This window comes from Chiloscyllium plagiosum, chromosome 32 (genome assembly GCF_004010195.1).
Source record: "Chiloscyllium plagiosum isolate BGI_BamShark_2017 chromosome 32, ASM401019v2, whole genome shotgun sequence".
NCBI lineage: Eukaryota > Metazoa > Chordata > Chondrichthyes > Orectolobiformes > Hemiscylliidae > Chiloscyllium > Chiloscyllium plagiosum.
In genome coordinates, this window is record NC_057741.1 from 21,644,743 (window position 1) to 21,664,546 (window position 19,804).

A 19,804-nucleotide genomic window follows, 5' to 3' on the forward strand; every position below is an offset into this window, starting at 1 on the left:
TGATTTTCTGAAAGAATAGTTTAGAAGTGGGATCTGTAGTGACTGTCACGAGGTCAGCCGAATAGACCTAATAGAAAATGAGTTCCCTGATTGGGGCTGTTAATTTGGTCCAATCCAGGAACCCTGGATTGACAGATAAGAGCAGGAGTGTCAGAGGTTCTGTTCACTCTGAGAGCCGGCTCTGAGGAAGCTGGAGCAGTGTCAAAGACTCACCATGTGGCTGACTTGGTGACAGGATATCAGCCTCTGTGGAGTTATTTCAGTGGCGACAAGAGAAAAACATGTTCTTGAAGAAATTCGCTCGCAACCGTCGTCTTTGAGCTGGGGTAAGCATTTCTGACATCATGCCATTACTTTGGAAATGTGTCGCCTTCGATCCTGCCGTCAAAGACTGGACCCAAGGGTTATGTGTTTTTTGTTTCAGGCAATGTTGGGGCAGATGTAAAGGAACGAGTAATTGCCAGTCTGTGGACCTGCAGCTTTTTCAGTTATTAGGAGCCTAACATTCCCTGAGGCACCGAATATTAAAAACCTTTCAAGAGTAGACAGATTTAGTTAAGGAATATTACGATCCCAAGCCTCCTCCAATACTGAGACCCGATTGGGTTTGTTCAGCAATCAAGAATCAGTGAAATCCGTATCTGAATTTTTGACGGGGTTAAGGTAACTGGCCGAGGCACGTGACCCTAGTTTAATTCTTAATGAGATGTGAAGACACAGGGTGGTATGTGGGATTAATGCAAAAGTGCCTACCAATTGAAGCCCAACTGGATTTCAAACAGGCACTACAACTGGCTTTATCACTAGAAAATGTAGCAAATGGAGCATATGAATTACAGGGTGCTCCGATGGAAGTGGACACTCTCTGGCTGAGCTTGGGGAACACCATTTGAGTGAAGGCAATTGCAAAGCCTCACTCAAGACATATCCTCAATAGAGGAACTGTAGGTCAGCCCAAAGCAAAACCTCAACAAAACCTCAACAAAGCCTTGGCCAAACAGTTAACATTTTCATGATCCAGGCTGGCAAACCATTGTACTTACTGCCATTATGTGGACTCAAGACAGCAAAAGAGTCACACTTGACCTAAACCAGGTAAGAGAACTCATAGGTCAGTATCCAGAGGAGGGCACACTCCGGAAAGTCCACCTAAATCCGGTTTGGAACAGCAAGATCAAAATCAGAACCAATCAAAACAACATCTGATTAAACTGTCACACAGCTCTAATGGAGGTCAGTACTAGCACGGCAGTTTCAATGATCGCAAAACCCGTTTTTAACAAAATTCGTTCTGGACTCCAACCGTTAAGTTTGCGCAAGGCCTCAGCTAGACTGAAAACTATACCTGGAAACAGATTCAGGGTGCAACTTTGGTTCCGGTCTTTTATGAGAAGCAGCAGGTTCAGTTACCACTAACTGTAGTAAAAAGCTCAGGCCCAAGCCCGATGGGGCGAAACTGGTTGAGAAAGATTCACCTATATTGGTTCAACATTTTTTGATTAGAAAATGGCTGGCTGAGTGAGGTCCTAGTTAAATACCCAGAAGTTTTTCAGGATGGTCCAGGGACTATCAAAAGAGGCAAGTCCACCTTTCATGCTGATCAGGAAGTAATTCCACAATGCTGCAAGGCCCGCCCAGTGCCAGTAAAGTACAGTCACAATCATTAGACTGGAAAGCAAAGGAATAATCAAAACAGTCCAGTTTATGGAACTGTCAGCACTGGTCGTACCGACTGTGAAGCCCAATGGGTCGGTTCACCTTTGTGGGGACTTTAAACAAATGGTAGACTCCTTTTCTCAGCTGGATAAATAGCCAATCCCTCACGTAGTAGACCTTACACATAATTGGTATGTGGGCTAACCTTCATGAAGCTAGACATAAGTCATGCGTACCTGCCACTGCGGTTAGATGAGGATTCCCAGAACTATGCTACAATTAATACTTATAAGGGTTTGTACCAATAGACGAGACTGCCATTTGGGGTATCATTAGCCTATGTAATTTTTCAGCAGACGATGGCAAACACTTTACAAGGTCTACCCCAGGTCGCCACTTATCTAGGGTACATACCAATAACAGGGAAAACCAATGAGGAGATAATTAAAGAGAACAAGGGAGTGCCACCCATAAGTTCAGGCTGAATTCAGTAGTGGGATCTAAAACTAAGCGCATATAATTACAAGTTGGAACACTATCTGGGAGGCCAAGTAGCGAGTGCAGATGCATTGTGCTGCGTCCCACTGGCAGATAGACCACTGGTGGTACCACCACTGGATGAGTCCATAATGGTTTTAAAGTTTCTGGACACATTCCCAGTTACAGCTGACAATATCAGACTTTGGTCACAAAAAGATCTGATCCTGGTGAAACTGAAACTGCTGGTAGTGATGAGGGAGACCAAAGGGTTGTCACAACAACAGAACTGAAACCTTTCTGGACCCACAGAGACCAGATCACAGTAGACGGCAACATTGATTTCTGTAAGCAAAGATCACTGCCACATACTAAGAAGCTGCAAGACATTATGTCTGATGGCCAGGAATGGATGCAGATATTGCCATGCTGTTGCGACAGTGCCCAGCATGCCAACATGGACAAACATTACCACCAGCCGATCCTCTACATTCGTGGCACTAGCTGGATAAACCCTTGACTCGGTTACATATCAACAATTCCTTCCAGGGGATCAATGTTCTTCATCACTGTGGATGTTCACTCAAAGTGGCTGAATGTCACTCGTCAAACACAGGGATGACAACAAAAAAACTGCACACAACTTTTGCAATATACAGACTCCCAAAAGTGTTGGCCACAGATAATAGGCCTCATTTACCAGCAGGGAATTTGAGTATTTCCTAAAGTTGAATGATATTCGATCTGTAAGGACAGCTCCATAACATCCAATGGCCTGGCAAGAAGAGCAGTCCAAACTTTGAAGGCAGGCTTGAAGAATTAGCCGACAGCTTCACTAGATACCAAACTGTCCCGGTTCCTGTTTGATTCTAGGAGCACAATTCATACAACTACAGGAGAAGCTCCAGCAAATGGAGAGAAGACTCCACACCAGGTAAAATCTGATCTTTCCAGACCAGGGGACAGTGAGGTCATGACCCTTACATATAAGGTTTGATTAGCTGTGACGGTCCTGAACAAGCAGATGGAACACATGAAAGCTGAAAACTCTCAAACAGTGCTCGAGCAAAATGTGCTTCGTTCCTTGACAGCCTTTCTGAGTGTTCCGGAATCTGTCGGCTCCCCATCTCCGTCAAGTGTTGAAGATATCTCACGAGTGGAGATGGGCACAGCAGATGCCAACTCAATGTCTGTGTCATCTGAATAAGAGAATGAATTTGTCCTGAGACATTCCGGGCGCAAGAGGTGAGCTACTGTGCTTTACACGTTACCCATATCAGAGGCGGAGCCAGAGGAAGCTGATGTGATGCTTTAATGCCCTAGGAGGAGCTGCAAAAAAAGAACTGGCATATGTCTCAGACTCTGAAGGTAAAGGATGTAGTAACTGTAACTAGGTCAGCCAAGTGGACCTCATAGAATGAGTTCCCTGATTGGGGCTGTTAATCTGGTCCAATCAGGGAGCCCTGGCTGACAGATATGAACAGGAGTGACAGACGTCCTGTTCACCCTGAGAGCCGCCTCAGAGGGAGCTAGGTCAGTGTCAAGGACTCTCCTCATGTAAATAACGGGTGACCTGGTGGTGGGAGACCAGCCTCTGTGGAGTTATTTCAGGAGCTGCACTTGGTGAGTCAGTAAGAGATGTCTGACATACTGTTCCACGTTGAGGTGGTAGGACAGCTGCTCTCTGAACATTCTCAGCAGATACAGCCTCCAGTTGAGCGCTCTTCATTCTCCATGCCCTGCATGCCTCACGCTGCCTCCCATCCACCTTGCCCCATCTCTCTTGCCCTGCTCCATGTTACCATTGTGCACTGTCAGGCTGAAGACCAAGTGAGGGATGCAAACTGCTGGACAATGGCTGCGAATAAGTGGATCGTGCAGAATCCTCAAAGTCAGGGCAAAGACTTGCAGGTCTCTTTGCTTCTTTTTCTCCCTCCTTAGATGACATCTGAGCTGCTGAGTATTTCCAGTATGTGCTGTTTTCATTTCAAACATTGTTCAGGACTAGTCACACCACTGCCTGCAGACTTCAACAAATGTAAGCACTGGAAACCATCATACTTTGCAATTACAACACTACCAAGGAGAAATCAATCAACAACTAATCTAAAAATGAATACTGATCCCTTGCTGCTTAATGCACGCTATTGGATGTTGAGAGAGATCAGGAGCTACAAGGTTGAGCCTGAAAACAGTAGCATTGGCATTAAAACATCCCTGAATGCATTGCATGCTCACTGATGATACAATCTGCAGATTTTGCACACCTCCCAGGGAGAGTGCTCCCTCACATGTGCTAACGCCCTCATCAAAATAGCCACTGACACAGCCAGGATCGCGCTGGTGTGCCACAGGTGCCATTTTGGAGCAAAATTGGCACAGACAATGCCAATTGTAGGGCATGCCAGAGCTGAATTTCGCAGCTCACCAAACTGAGCATGTTTAATCTGTGGTGGATTGTTTGAGATTTTAATCTCTGCAAACAAATTGAGTCAGCAGGCTATACATAGTTACCATGGCCTCACCAAATAAACTGAGTTTAGCCAGTTTGTGGGCGCTGCTTAATGCTGTGTCCTTAAGCCCCGCGTCACCACGGCAACGGATTCAGTCAAACAATGCTTTCATCAAAATCACAAACAAAGCTGCACTCAATGATCTTGATGCCAAGTCAACACATGGAGTTTATTTTCCTGAAATAAATATATTTATCTGAAATGCACACCCAGATTATTCTTCATTCTAATTACACACAAAACCGTACAGACTTCACATCTCGTACTGCACCAGATTTCAGGAAATCCCATATGAGGAAGGAACAATTAAATAAAAGCACAAAAGAGTAAATAGATCAGTGATATGGAGTCACTACACAAATTGTCACTAATAAACATAATTGGAAGTGTTAAATGAAGCACCAAATTCAAGTCAAAATATTAACAAAACAATCTCAACAACAGTGTGACACATAAAGGGTGTAATTCATACCCTTTTCAATCAGCCTGGACACTGTGCAGTGAGATGCCATCCCCCTCCCAACCTGTACCCCTCAATCAAGCATGTGGCAGCAATGGTCACTGATGCTTACACTGGGCCTGCCGACACAGCCACAAATTGAGGCCCTTATGTGGACAATTAGCCCCACAGCTGGTATTTAACCTAACGTCACTGGAGTGCCTGCTTGTGGAGAGTGCAATTTAGGGCAGGGTCACATTCAAAGGCTGATTGATTGCCAGAACCTGGCATCAGGGAGGGGGAGCTTGCAAAAAGCTGCCCCCCTGCCGTTGCCGCTAACACACCCTCACCTATGTGAGGTGCACCGACTGCAGAGGCCCTTCCTGAAAATAGGCAATGTGGGGCTTTGGCAGGATCTACATCCAGAATTCCTCCACTAAATACCCCACTCTGTCAGGATGGAATCCCTGCATCACCAATTCCTCAGTTGCAGTCCCATGTTTAGCCACGCAAAGCGATTTTTTTGTTATGATGGGGAGTGAAAATGTCCAGTCCCTGAAGAATGAAGTTAACCATGCACTGCTAAAAGATAACGAACAATGCTTCACACACTTTTAAACCACCAGCAGCAACCTGAGCGGATAGACTGAAACATGCGCCTATGTGGAGCAGGGCGTTCACATAACTCAGCAATACCAAAGCTTAAAGCAGTACAAAAAGGCCATGAGTGTCCAGTTTCCCCACAGCATATTTGTAACGCTTTTTTCCCTCTACACTTTCAGGACTGTGCAACTCAAAGAAAGTTAACCAATTCTAAATAGCACCTATGTTAATCTTAAGCCATTTTTACAGAGGGGAAAGTCTGATTTGCTTGTGAAGTACTATGTTTTCCAAAGCTAGCGCTGCCCTTTTTGTAGTGTCCTAACAGGCTGCCAACCCTGACTGGGGAACCAAATGCTTTGTTCTGGCACCCAGATCTCCTTTGGAAAACCAGTGTCATGTTGAAGCCTGCTCACCATTGGTGGTACAGCATCCTTTATATTACAACACACAATACCTGCATGAGGGCTCTTGTGGCGCAGTGGTAGTGTCCCTTCCTCATAGCCACAAGATCCTGGTTCAAGTCCCACCTGCCCTCATGATGTGTCACAGCATATCCAAACTGGCTGAATAAAATAACTGCAATATTGGCAGGTGGAACACGGCCTGTCCCAGGAAGTTATAACCCAAACCTAACTGTTTTCAACCAAACAGCACTGTCGATCTTAACTTATACATTTTGTTCATGTGAAAGCACAAGTAAAACATAAACTGGTAACCACACAGGAATCTCATCTTCCCCACTGACAGGGATTTCATTTCTAGATCTATTTACCTGGCAGTGAAGACACTGCACAATGTGGAGAAAGTGAGGACTGCAGATGCTGGAGCACAATGTGGTCAATTTTAATAGTAAATAGAAATTGCCGTGATGTGGCTTTTGAATGTTATGGCATTCCACCAGTTGAGGGCAGCAGTGACTGGTCGGGTTAAAACGATCAGTGAAGGGAGAAAATGATGCATTTAACACTGGCATCAAGCAGCTTTCCATTTATAAACTCGGAACAGAAATATCAGGAGAGAACGCACAGAGATGTTTAATATTCTGGCTCAGCACATTCTCATTCTGCTTCAACCACTACAAAGCATCTCAACTGCAGCCACACAGAATGAAAATTAAAGGGTGAGGCAATGCCGAAGTCATAGCAAGCTTGGCTTACGCGGGAATTAAGAAGTTGTGAAGGATAAATGTGGGGCAGACATGATTTATTTTTAAACTTCCTTTCACCAGACTGTAACCAGGTGACACAAGAAAGTGCTTGGTGTTCTTCCACCCTGTGGTTACATTCAAGCACAATATTAAATTTCAAGAGCGTGTGGCAGACATTGTTAAAATTTATAAAAACTAAGTTTATATTATGTATTTAGGAACTTTTGGTGGGGGAGGGAGTTCATTTCACAGCATCCTCTGTGGTTCCAAAAAGTCATAGGTCGAGCATGGGTCACTGCCACCTTGGGCTCCCAACCAAAAGCGATCCCAGAACACAGCTGATCCTCAATGCCTAACCCTGACAATTAACCTCCAAGCTATTAAATATACTTAAAAATCACATAACACCAGGTTATAGTCCAACAGGGCTATTTGGAAGTACTAGCTTTTGGAGTGCAGCTCCTTCATCAGGTAGACAGCCACCTGGTGAAGGAACAGTGCTCGGAAAGCTAGTGCTTCCAAATAAACCTGTTGGACTATAACCTGGTGTTGTGTGATTTTTAACTTTGTCCACCCAGTTCAACACCGATAGGTCCACATAATATCAAACACAGTGCTATCCATTCTAAGTGACTGTAAGGAAAACAACTTGTGCTTTAGCACTCCGTTTTTTTATTCAGAAGTGTACTTTATGATTCAGAGAAACTAATGGCTTACACTCACCAGAAACGCACTCTTCCTCAAGAAGTTTGATCTGGTGGTGGAATATTTGCTCTTGGACACGACAGATCGATCGCTTAATCTTCTCTCTCCGGGTCACCATGTAAGTAAGGTTTCGAACCTGGTGAAGATATATCACAAGCAGTGTTACACCAGACTTTACAGACAGTTTAGCTTACACACAAACAGGTCACTCTACTCCTTATTTTAGATGCGGCTATCCTGATATGACAAGAAGTAAACCAAAACTTACCAGCGTGACCTTCTTCAAAATAACAAAAACAAATAATGTCACCCATAACTTAGCACTAGAGCTATCTAAAGTAAAAACAGAAAATGCTGGAATGTACAGCAGCTCAGTCAGCATCTGAAAGAGAAAGATAGGTTAACGTTTTGGCTTGATCAGAATGGTTCCAGCTTTTATGCCAGATTCCCAGCATTCAGTTTCCTGTCAACTTCAACAGAATTTATTTGGGATGCACCCTTGCCAAAAAATGGCACATGCTTCCCCCTCCCCAACCACAGCCACCTCCCTCCCTCTCCCCCCACTCCCAAACACCACAAGCTGACCTTTCAGAAATTATCTCGATATGAAATTGTTTGTCGCCAGTCTGTCAGTATTATCCAGTAGATAGTGGCAGGGAGAAAATCAGGACTGCAGATGCTGGAGATCAGAGTCAAAACGTGCAGTGCAGGAAAAGCACAGCCGGTCAGGCAGCATCCGAGGAGCAGGAAGAGTCGACGTTTCGAGCACAAGCTCTTCATCAGGAATGTGGGGGGAGGCTCAATGGGGCTGAGAGATACATGGGAGGGGGGCTGGGGGGGAAGGTGGGGGGTGATGGTGATAGGTGGGAAGGAAGATGGACAGGTAGGACAGTTCAAGAGGGTAGTGCCAAGTTGGAGGGCTGGATCTGGGATAAGATAGGGGGAAGGGACATGAAGAAACTGGTGAAATCAACATTGATCTCTTGTGGTTGGAAGGTCCCAAGGCGGAAGATGAGGTGCTCTTTCTCCAGGCATCACGTGGCTAGAATTTGGCGGTGAAAAAGGCACAGAAGTTGCATGTCTTTGGTGGAGTGGGAGGGGGAGTTAAAGTGTTCAGCCACAGGGCGGTGGAGTTATTTAGTGCGTGTGTCCTGGAGAAGTTCTCTGAAACGATCTGGAAGTTGGCGTCCTGTCTCCCCAAATGTAGAGTGCGAGTGGTCCCAATGTGGTCTCCTCTACATTATGGAGACAGGACGCCAACCTGCTTTACATTTCAAAGAACATCTCTGGGAGATACGCACTAAACAACCCCAATGCCCTGTGACCAACACTTCAACTCGCCCTCCCACTCTACCAAGGACGTCCAAGTCATAGGCCTCTTCCACAGCCAGACTCTAGTCACCTGACGCCTGAAGGAAAAACACCTCATCTTCCGCCTTGGGACTATCCAACCACATAGGATCAATGTTAATTTCACCAGTTTCCTCATCTCCCCTCCCCCACCTTATCACAGCTCCAACCCTCCAACTCAGCACCGCCCTCGTGAACTGTCCTACCTAGCCATCTTCCTTCCCAGCTGTCTGCTCCACCCTCCTCTCGGACCTATCACCATCACCCCTCACTTCCATCTACGTATCGCATTCCCAGCTACCTTGCTCCACCCCACCCTCCTCCCACGTATCTCTCAGCCCCCTTCGGCCTCCCCCACATTCCTGATGAAGAGTTTATGCCTGAAACGTCGACCCTCCTACTGCTCGGATGCTGCCTGACTGGCTGCGCTTTCCCAGCGCCACATGTTTTGACAGTAGATTGTGGCAGCCAGCAAGCATATTCTGTGACAGACCCAAATGGGCCCCTCACATGGCAGGCTTCAAAAATTCCCAAAGCATGGAAAATAAACCCCAGACAAACAGGCACAGTTATCGTCACAGCACCTTTTATGACATTGGAGGCCTTCCAGTCTATTGAGTCCATGCTGGCACTCTGTATAAAAATCTGGTCAATCTCACAGCTCTGTGCTATCCCCAGTCAACCTGCAAACTTACTTCCCTGCAGCACCAATCAAACTTTCTCGCAAAATTATTAATCACCTCCGCCTCATCATCCTAATAGGTTGCAAGTTCAAGTTCAGTACCACATCCAGTGTAAAAAAAAAGATTCTTCCTCATAGTCCCATTGCATTACTTCACCAAAACCTACCCCTCCCCACCCTGTCCCATTCATTTCATGCTAGAACCAAGCATGGCTCAAAAAAGGTTATTTAAACTTTGCGATCTTAAAGCTTTCACACAAGAATAATTTTGTGCGGATTACAAGGCGTATTGCTGCTGACTATTCAACTTACCACTGAATATCTTAATAATTACTTTAAAAGGCCAGTAAAAACCCATTGAGTGTTCAAAGTTAAACTGGGGAAATGTAATTGCACACAAATGCAGAGAATGAGGGTACCTTTCAGCTGCTCACTGTCCACCCTCTCCAGAACAAGACAAGCCACTTCCTAACTACAACATCACTTAAATATTACTTCAACAAAGGAATGCGTTAGATCTGATTGTAAGGAGCTACCCATCCACACATCAAGTACAAACAACCAAAGGGACACAGCACAGAAAAGAGAAGGCCACATTAACTGGTGACAGGCACCACTACTGCACTGTACCAGTTATAGTGTTAAACGTGTTGTCTCAGAGACAGTACTATCAGAAAATAAAATTAACCACACAATGTGTACTATATAAAAGAATACACCCACTTTTATTAGATTTTATTACAGTACAATGTTATAAATACTGTACATTCAGTACTCCACAGAAGTAAAAGCCAACAGGTTGAAAGTAAAGTAAAGCCATAAGGAAACAGCCAGAGACACACCTGATCTCAGGTACAGCTTAGAAAGGAACATGGGCAACTGCCCTGATTTGCAGATATCTACAGCTTATTCCCCAAAGGTCAGCAGGTAAACCGTTAGGGTTGGAGTTTGTCCCTCACACCCAGTACAGTTCAGAACCCATGTTCACTACATTCACTGAACAAGCATTTGTTGTAAAGTATTTCAGTTACATCGCTTCTGTGCACACTTCATTATGGAATGGACAGTTTCAGTAATCTGAGGGTCTGATGGTACCATTTTTAATTCTTTGCTGTTAGAGACAAGGTTGAAATAATTAAATGCTTGCAATTAATCCTATAGAAGTGACTTTTAACATGCTAAAAAAAATGAGCAATTTGAGTAAAATTAAAGTCACTCAACAAACGCAGAGTGTCAGCACAAATTAATATTATGGGTGCAGATGAAAATTAATTACATTTCAATTCCAATATTCTTAGCTTGAAAGCTCTTTCGTTAAACTGTGCAATCCAAAACATGGGACTGACTGTGAAATCCAATGTTTCACAGATCTATTCTGATAGGATTAAAATCAGCATCAAAAACAATAACAAATTAATTTAACACAATAACCAATAGGAAACAATTAGGATCTGGCAGAACACATCATTTACCTTTAAGAATTTGCATATATGTGGAGATAAGCATTATAGGTAACAAGCCATGCTAGTGAGCACCTTATTCCAAATATAGCCTAGTAATCTGATCAGTAAATGAGTGAATAATTCAGTCAATTCACTGAGGAAACAATAAACTGTCATCAGGATTTTTCATAAACAGTGCACAGTTGGGATAGAGACAGAGCACAGGGGCAAAACCTGCACAACATGCAGCAAGAGAGACATTGAATGTGTATTCAAAATTACAAAGCATTACTCATGAGTAACATACCAGGGATGACTGATTGCCAAATTTGTGTTCGAAATAATGCACCATATATAGAAGGTCACTCATTCAATGCAATTTGATTTCCTAATGCTGCACAGTTTAATGAGATAGATACCACTCATTTATCCCAACTCTACTTTCATCTCTTCCTCCAACCAAGCCTCATCTCCCACAGATTTATAGATATACACTGGGCAATTATAATAAATCAAATGTGCAATTTAGCAGTTTTTTTCAGAACTATGAATGATAGAAAACAGCAAGGTCAGAATTGTAATCTCATCTCACTCTCACAACATGTGAATCCCTGGATTGGATTGTGAATCCAACTTTTTGTAATTCATCCTTCCCTGGTCATAATTCTATATTTATGACACAGATTAAAAATAGAACACTGCTAACTGTGGTGCAGCTATTTCTGATTCTGTGGAAATACACACAAAACTATCTGTCGTGTCAGCAACAAATCTTGGACCATTTTAAAAATCAGTAACTGGCCATCATCAACGTGAGAACACATTCACAGTTAAACATTGACAGATTCATTTGTAAACGAAGCACAATAATCATCTAGCTGTGCTGGAATGGCCTTACTGACCATCGAAATTAATGCTTTGACTATCCTTGATAGTGCAACAGGAAAAAAATGACAATTAAAATTAAAGCGCACCACAATATTGTGTTATATGTAAAGCAGCCATCCTGAAAAGATTTTAAATCTTTCCTATAAATGTACTAAGAAGAGCATTGTGACAAGGGAAAAGCTAATATAAATGACATAGGTTAAAGCAAATGATTTGCAAACTGCCTACTAATCTCCCAAACTCTGAATGCCCATATTGCCTTCACAAAGCATGCCCACACAGGGAACAAAATCTCTATCCCACTCTGTATATGCTCAGCAGTTGCACTGCGAGATTAGTAAATCAGTGAAAAATAGCTTCCAGCCACAAAACTCCAATGTGGCACTTGACAGAACAAAACTGTAAGTGATATAACTGACAGCTGCAGCCAACGCTAGATTTATTAAAAATAATTCAAAGCTTGTTAAAAGATATAACACACTTCCAGCCAATTGTGCAAAGCCAAACCACAAAACAGGTTAGCCAAGTGATTCAGCCTTTGTAGAATACATCAAGCAGTGGTCCATATTCCATAGCCCACAAGAAAGGTACATATTGACATCCAGCATTGCTAGATAATTATTGCGCATTGTCTGCAAATGATTGTCAACAACTTGTAAGCCCTGAGTTAGATTAATAAATTAGATAGATTAATAAATATATTTATGTATGTCAAGGGGATACATATGTAGATATACAAGACAAAGAAATGAAATATTTATTAACATATATAAAAATTAAAACTAAAATTCATACACATTGTGCTGGCTCCACAGCAATTGGATTAAATTGAAGAGCTTGGTCTCGCTCACATTTCTGGGCAGTTGAAATGGGAAAGCACAATGAGGATATGAAGCTCAGAAACTTTTAAGTTCTTCTTACAGTTTTGTTTGCAGTTATAACTGTTGAGAGTCTGATTTATTTCCAGTCAGCAAGCCCCTCATAATAGAGGCACATCTTTGTATAACCTCTTTGACTGCATCCCCTTTTTGTGAGGAATAAACAATTAATCTTGAGGAGCCTGTGAAATATAACCTTCAGATCAATGACTCCTTCTCCAATGTTTAGGTGGAGATGAAGAGGCACAAGTTAGACAACCGAAGAAGAATGATGCAAAATACATGAACCAAAATATAATTCAAGCATTTGGTTTATTGGAATGAACATTTGAGAGTAAAAGAATTTAAAATGATGCTAAGCCCTATTTATTACAGTCCCGATAATAACTAATGAACCATGCTTCAAGCAAGACAGAAACAATTGTAGACAGGGAGGAGTAACCCTAATGATTAAGAATGAAATCACTTCAATAAGAAAGGGTGTAATGAATGACAAACAGGAGTGGACATGTCATGGACCCAATTAAGAATTTGGTAAAATGGTTTTGCGACTACAGTGTTATAGACTTCTGATCAGAATGACACCTGGAGCTGTTCAGAGGAGAAATTACACAAACCAGCACTCTGTGTTAAACACACATGAAAAATGCTGGTCAAGCAGCTTTGTGGAAAGAGAAACAGAGTTAACATTTCGAGTCGTGTGACTTTTCTTCAGAAGTGAATATTTTAGTATTCTGTAGTTCTTGGAATGTAGAAGTTTAAGCAGAGATTTGACCAAAGTTCTTAAGATATTAAAGGAGAACAGATAGGACAGACTGGGGGGAACTCAGTCCATCAGTGGGGAGTGCAGGGCCAGTTGACAGACTCAAAGAAATTAGAGGCAGAACCTTCAAGAATAATATCAGGAAATACCGTTGCATGCAAAATATAGCAGACATTGGAATTCCCTACTCAAACAACAGTTGATGCTACAAACGTTTGTAATTTTCTAATTGAAATTTTCTAATCTTTGTTTCTTGTTAGCCAAAGATTACCGAGTAAAAGCTAGTTAATGGAGTTAACCACAATTCTACTGAACAACAGAACAGCCTTGGGGATGTAATGAGCTGAATGAGCTTTTCTACTCTTATGTAGCAAGTGATGCAGTTAACACTGCATGTAAGAACCTACAAACAGCAAATGACTAGCTCACATACTGATTGAGGAAGAAACGGTGGCAAAATTCTCTGCGCACTTCGAAACATGAATAGGAGAAAAACCAACAAAGTTGGGAAAAGGCTGTGTTTTGTGGTGTCCTGCCAATTAAATAAAAGGCTGTAACCTGAACATCCAATAACCACGTTTCCTTCACGATGAAGAAGATTTGCCATAACGTTTCCTGCCGAATTCGAAGGTTTAGCTATTATGGTTGATTCTCCACAACTATTACCAGCAAGAAATATATCAATGCTAACTGTGCATCTGTTGACTCCTGAGGAAAATTTCCAAAGACAACAGACAATATCCAGTACTTCACCCAAGTGGCAATTATCCATGTGTGATTCTGGCCAGTGAACATTGCAGCAGTGGATGTCACAGCCAAGGCAAAAAACATCTGTGCTGTTTCAAAGTCAAACATGTATAAGTCCAGCAGGGGCTATGGGACGTCAATTAGAAGCAGGAATCCTGTGTGGTTTCCCCTTTCTTTAATCCACTGAGTGTTGCTGTTTCAGTCAGTGAAATTGAGGAGGAAACAGGAACGAAGTTTGAAGTTTTCTGGGATGTACGGTTGGAGATCAATGTCTGGAATTCCAGAGGTGTTCCTAGATTGAAGATTTACAGAGTCCCCTTGCCCACAGCAGCAGCACAAAGAGGATTTTATGCCAACTTCCCAGGTTCTTTACCAATCCCCATCTGTAGGTGAGTGGAGTTCCACAGAGTTTCAGGGCTCGGAATTGTGCAAAGGCGGCTGCAATAGCTCATATTTGATGCCCATCTTATTCTAGATTCTACAGGGTAAATATCGAGAATTCAGCTACTTCTACACCAATGCACATCTTCATATTCCAAACCAAAAAGTTGCGATGGTGATTCCCATGACAGAATGCTCAACAAAAAAGATGTACCTAATTGGAAAGTCAACCTCTATTTTTATCAACTGGAGAGGTGAACGGTGTGTTTACATTCAGATTAAAATATTCCCTTGTGGTGAAAAGATTATATATGTAATTTCAATGTACAAACTTTCTTTTTTCTGTTCGTTGTCGCTATTTTTATTTTCTACAGTTAACTGGCTGTCGTTTTGTTCCAAGGAAACTTGTTTACTGCTGAAACACATTCTTAGAAAACAGAAATGTGTCATTTTAAGTAAAATGTAATCAAAGCCAATTTTAAACAAAACACTTTGCATTGTAACATCCGTTTTTTTAACCTAACTTGGCAAGCTACTAAACAAGGCCTCTCAAAGTTACAAGGGAGGTAAAAGAACAAAAATAGAAAGTGAGCTTTTCTTCAAATGTAGTTTTTAAAAAAACAAAAGAAAGAGCTTGATGAATTTAGAGCTCTTTTTAAAATTATGCAACATATAAGTCGTGTGGCAAAGCATTTATGCCAAATTTTGCACACTTGCGAGTCTCATGCCATTTATCTTCGTGAAAAATTCAACATGAATGGAACTTTAAAACAATCCAAAACATGCTTTGAGGCGTGGCAAGGGGCTGGTGGTATGGAACAGCAATGGATACAGCTTTGAATTCACTTTATTCTATTCCCCTCTGAGTTGATTCGCGTGTCAAGTGGAGGCTGCAATGACGCATGGTGAAAAGGAAGAAGAATACGTACTTACCCACAGGAACAAGAGTAGGCTACTCATCCCTTCGACGCTGCCCTGCCCTTCAGCAAGATCATGGGTGATCTAATTTTAACCTCAACTCTACATTCCCCCAAACTCCCGTGGAAAGACCCATGTAAAGTGCACAGCCAGACCTGACCATCATCGGGAAACCCACTAAAGGCAACTCTGCCTGGGCTGGACTGGACTTCAAATAAGGCAAAGTATAAGCGGTGAAAAATACATAAGCAGAACTTACCTGATCACACGTCTATCGTTAGGGAAACACTCTTTGCACATGTCATTAGTTGGTTCATACTGTAGCGCCGATGCCATAGCTAATCTTGAAGAAGACAATCTTTCACCAGCATGTTCTCCAACCCGTCAGTCATCCATGTACATAAGAACCTACAGGAACACATTTCTTCAGGTGTTCCTCCCAGAGTAGGGACTGGACTGTTTTTGGATTGCACACTCTTCACCCCCACCCAACTCCAACAGGGTGCCCTCAGCTCAAGTGACGCAAACTGAACTTGCAGCTCAAGTAAGGAGATTGCGTGCGAGCTCTAACTTGCTGATTCAGAAGTTGCAGGAATTTCCTGTGCTGCTCAATGGGATTTACAAAGTCCTGCTCAGACAACTTAATAGAAATGAGTTAATTCTGCGTTAAGCAGAACACCTCATTCAAATAAGGCAAGACGACGACAAATTCTGCTACACACCCGACCATTGTACTTTGGCGGCCAACTGCAAGACTCAAATCACCAAACTGTTGCAAAAATAACATGACTTTGTTACCTCATTTCGCAGTCAAATTAAAATGAGAATACAGGGTTTGTATATTTTTTCCTGCTGGCTACAACAGAATTTACTCTGACAAGGTTTGTGAAGCTGCTTGTATTGTGCTGCTCAACTTATAAATTTTGGAAATTTACAGCATGGAAGGAGGACATTCAGCCCATCATTCTTATGACTACTAAGAAATAGCCACCCAGCCAAATCCCACTTTCCAGTTCTTGGTGCTTGACTTGTACCATTCAGTACATCAAGTATATCTTGGAGTACTTGAAATATATTATGGAGATTCCTGCCTCTACTATCCTTTCAGACAATGAGTTTCAGATCCCACCACCATCTAAGTAAAACCTTTTTGTCTTGAATTCCCTCTGAACATTCTACCTTGCACCCTGCATCCATGCACTCCAGTTGTGCATCCCTCAAGCAAGGGAACAGAGCCTTTCATCTGACTATAGCCCTCATAATGACATTAGAAACAGGATCAGGAGTGGGCCACTTGATTCTTAAAGCCTGCCCCACTGTTCTACAAGATCATGGCTGATCTGTCCCTAGACTCAAATCCTCTTTCTGGGAGCCCTCAATTCTCCGATGTTTCAAAAATCTCTACTTCTTCAAATACTTTCATTATTCCTAATTTTAAAACTTGGATCTCCCCTTAGCCTCGTCTGTTCCAAAATAACAACCTTAGCCTATCCTCAATGAAGTTTTGTAATCCAGGCAAATCCTCATAGATGTCCTCTGTACCCTTTCTAGCACAATTCCATCATCCCTACAGCATGGCGACCAATAACTGCAGCAGTACTCTAGCTGTTTCTATTCATGTTTCTTCACAGTTTATATATTCAGCTCTTATATTCAATGCCTAGTCTCATAAAGACTAGAGCACTGCAATCAGTCTTCCTTGGCTTCGACAAACAACCTTCCAACCAACTTTACTGGGTCTCAGGACTCCTTAGCTCCTTTGCATTTGTCAGGACCTACCATTTATCTTAAGATGAATGCCAGCAGTTCTTACATGGAACACTAAATGAATTCCTAACACCCTTGTAGCAATTTACCAACTTAAGACATGGGGAAAAATTAACAACCTCTTTCTTCAAAAATGTAGCAATCATGAGGACACGCACCATCCAATCGGAGAAGAATTTGCAATGGGAGAATTTGTTTTGCTTTCAAAGACATAGTGAATAAAATCATCCCAATAAAAACATTTAAGTTTAAAAAAAACATTCAAAATTACATTTTCCTACTGGAAAAAAAGAGAATGGAAATTTGCCCCAAGAATGATATTAAATTGCCGAATTGCAGCTCCAAGCAACAGCACTCACCCTCTCTAGATCCTGGCGGAGGTGTGTGAAAAGCTGCAGCCGTCTGAACAAGACATCTTGTTCCTGCTTTGCCAGATTGTCCTCCTCGTCTTTTTTGGGAGTGAAGAGAGGCTTGTTGAAATTACTCTTCCTCTTCCCCTTCCAGTACTGATAAATATAATCCACAAGTTCCTCGGACAACTTCAAGTGCTGGGACACCTCCAAGACGCTGACAAAGTTATAAAATTCGTCCTCTAATTGTTGGAGTTTCTGTTTGCGGAGGCTGATCCTTTGAGCCTCCTCCTGGCTCTGGTCCATACTGTCCAGGACACTTTCCACAATGGCAGGTTTCTCCTGTACCTCCTCAGTGGAATAGCCTTTGTTTCCCTCATCGGGCTCCTTGCTGCTGTGCTTCGGGCAGTAAGATTTAAACTTCACTTCATCATCTTCCGCCAGAATGGTCTTCATTTCCAAATTGCGATCAAATGCACAAGTCACATGGAAAGCCGTACGGCAGTTCTTCACTGAACACTACAGGGATATTAAAAAAAGTCCAGTTACGATAAGGCAAGATGTATTTCCAAGTGATCATGTGGAGAATACAATAGCACTTCTGGTCACTTTGAAATGTTAATTTTCTACTTTTTGATGAGGAAATGTCTTGCAACCCCCAATAAGAATATGTTCATAACTTATCAGCTATTATCTTTTTAATAGGGAAGACTAATTGAGCTTTTCCTGGCCTCTGGAACATTCATGTTTATTGCTGAAAGCAATCATCTTGTGCATGCAATCTGATCAGCAACTAAGCAAAACAGATAAAAGTTTGGCAGTCCCTCCAGAACCAGTCAAGAATACTGGTGGCCAGTTAGACAACTAACGAAAGCAAGAGATTCCAAAAATATCCCCATTCTTCATGGTAAGCGAGCCCAGCATTTAAAACTAAAGTCAAGGCTGAAGGATTTGCAACCGCCTTGAGGCAAAACTGCCAGGTGGATAATCCACCTTGGCCTCCTTCTGAGATTCCCAGCACCTGACTTCCCCCAAAGCTTGTCCACCACCTACAAGGCATAAATCAGGAAGGAATGATGAGTGAGACACTCTTGACTTGTGTGAACACATGCAGCTGTAACAACACTCAAGATGCCATCCAAGACAAAGCAACCCTAGAAAGACCCTAATGGGAGTTATCTACAGGCCCCCAAACAGTAGCCTGGATGTAGTGTGTAAGTTGAATAAGGAGCTGAAATTGGCCTGTCGCAAAGATATTACTACAGTTGTTATGGGGGATTTGAACATGCAGGTAGACTGGGAGAATCAGGATGGTATTGGACCCCAAGAAAGGGAGTTTGTGGAGTGCCTCTGAGATGGATTCTTAGAACAGTGTGCTAGAGCCTACCAGGGAGAAAGCAATTCAGGATCTGGTGTTGTGCAACAAACTGGATTTGATCAGGGACCTCCAAGTAAAGGAGCCACTAGGAGGTAGTGACCACAATACAATAAGCTTTAATCTGCAGTTTGAAAGGGAGAGGGTAGAATCGGAAGTGACAATATTTCAGTTGAATGAGGGGAACTATGGAGCTATGAGGGAGGAGCTGGCCAAAGTTCAATGGTGCAGTACCCTAGCAGGGATGGCAGTGGAACATCAATGGCAGGTATTTCTGGGTATAATGCAGAAGATATAGGATCAGTTCATTCCAAAAAGGAACAAAGGTCCTAAGGGGAGGCAGGGGTGGCCGTGGCTGACGAGGGAAATTAAGGACCATATAAAGACAAAAGGGAAAAATATAACATAACAAAGATAAGTCGGAAATCAGAGGACTGGGAAGCTTTTAAAGAACAACAGAGGATAACTAAGAAGGAAATATGCAAAGAAAAAATAAGGTACGAAGTTAAACTGGCCGAAAATATAAAGAAGGATAGTAAAGGCTTTTTTAGGTATGTGAAAAGAAAAACAATGGTTAAGACTAAAATTGGGCCCTTGAAGACAGAAACATGTGAATTTAGTACAGGGAGCAAAGAAATGGCAGAAGGATCAGCAGGGATGTGGGCGGCACGGTGGCACAGTGGTTAGCACTGCTGCCTCACAGCGCCAAAGACCCGGGTTCAA

General features: G+C 42.5%; 1 protein-coding gene across 5 annotated transcripts in view; it reads right to left on the bottom strand.

Moving 5' to 3' along the window:
- Positions 1-19,804, bottom strand: part of jade1 (jade family PHD finger 1) — a 139,626-nt gene that overhangs the window by 13,204 nt on the left and 106,618 nt on the right. For 4 of the 5 annotated variants that reach the window (XM_043674201.1, XM_043674202.1, XM_043674204.1 and 1 more), the window contains 2 exons: positions 17,716-18,225; positions 7,559-7,676 (listed from right to left, as the gene is read on the bottom strand). In XM_043674201.1, the coding sequence (XP_043530136.1) occupies positions 7,559-7,676; positions 17,716-18,225 (628 nt within the window). The remainder of the gene's footprint in view (positions 1-7,558; positions 7,677-17,715; positions 18,226-19,804) is intronic. The other variant, XM_043674206.1, reaches the window with a different exon arrangement.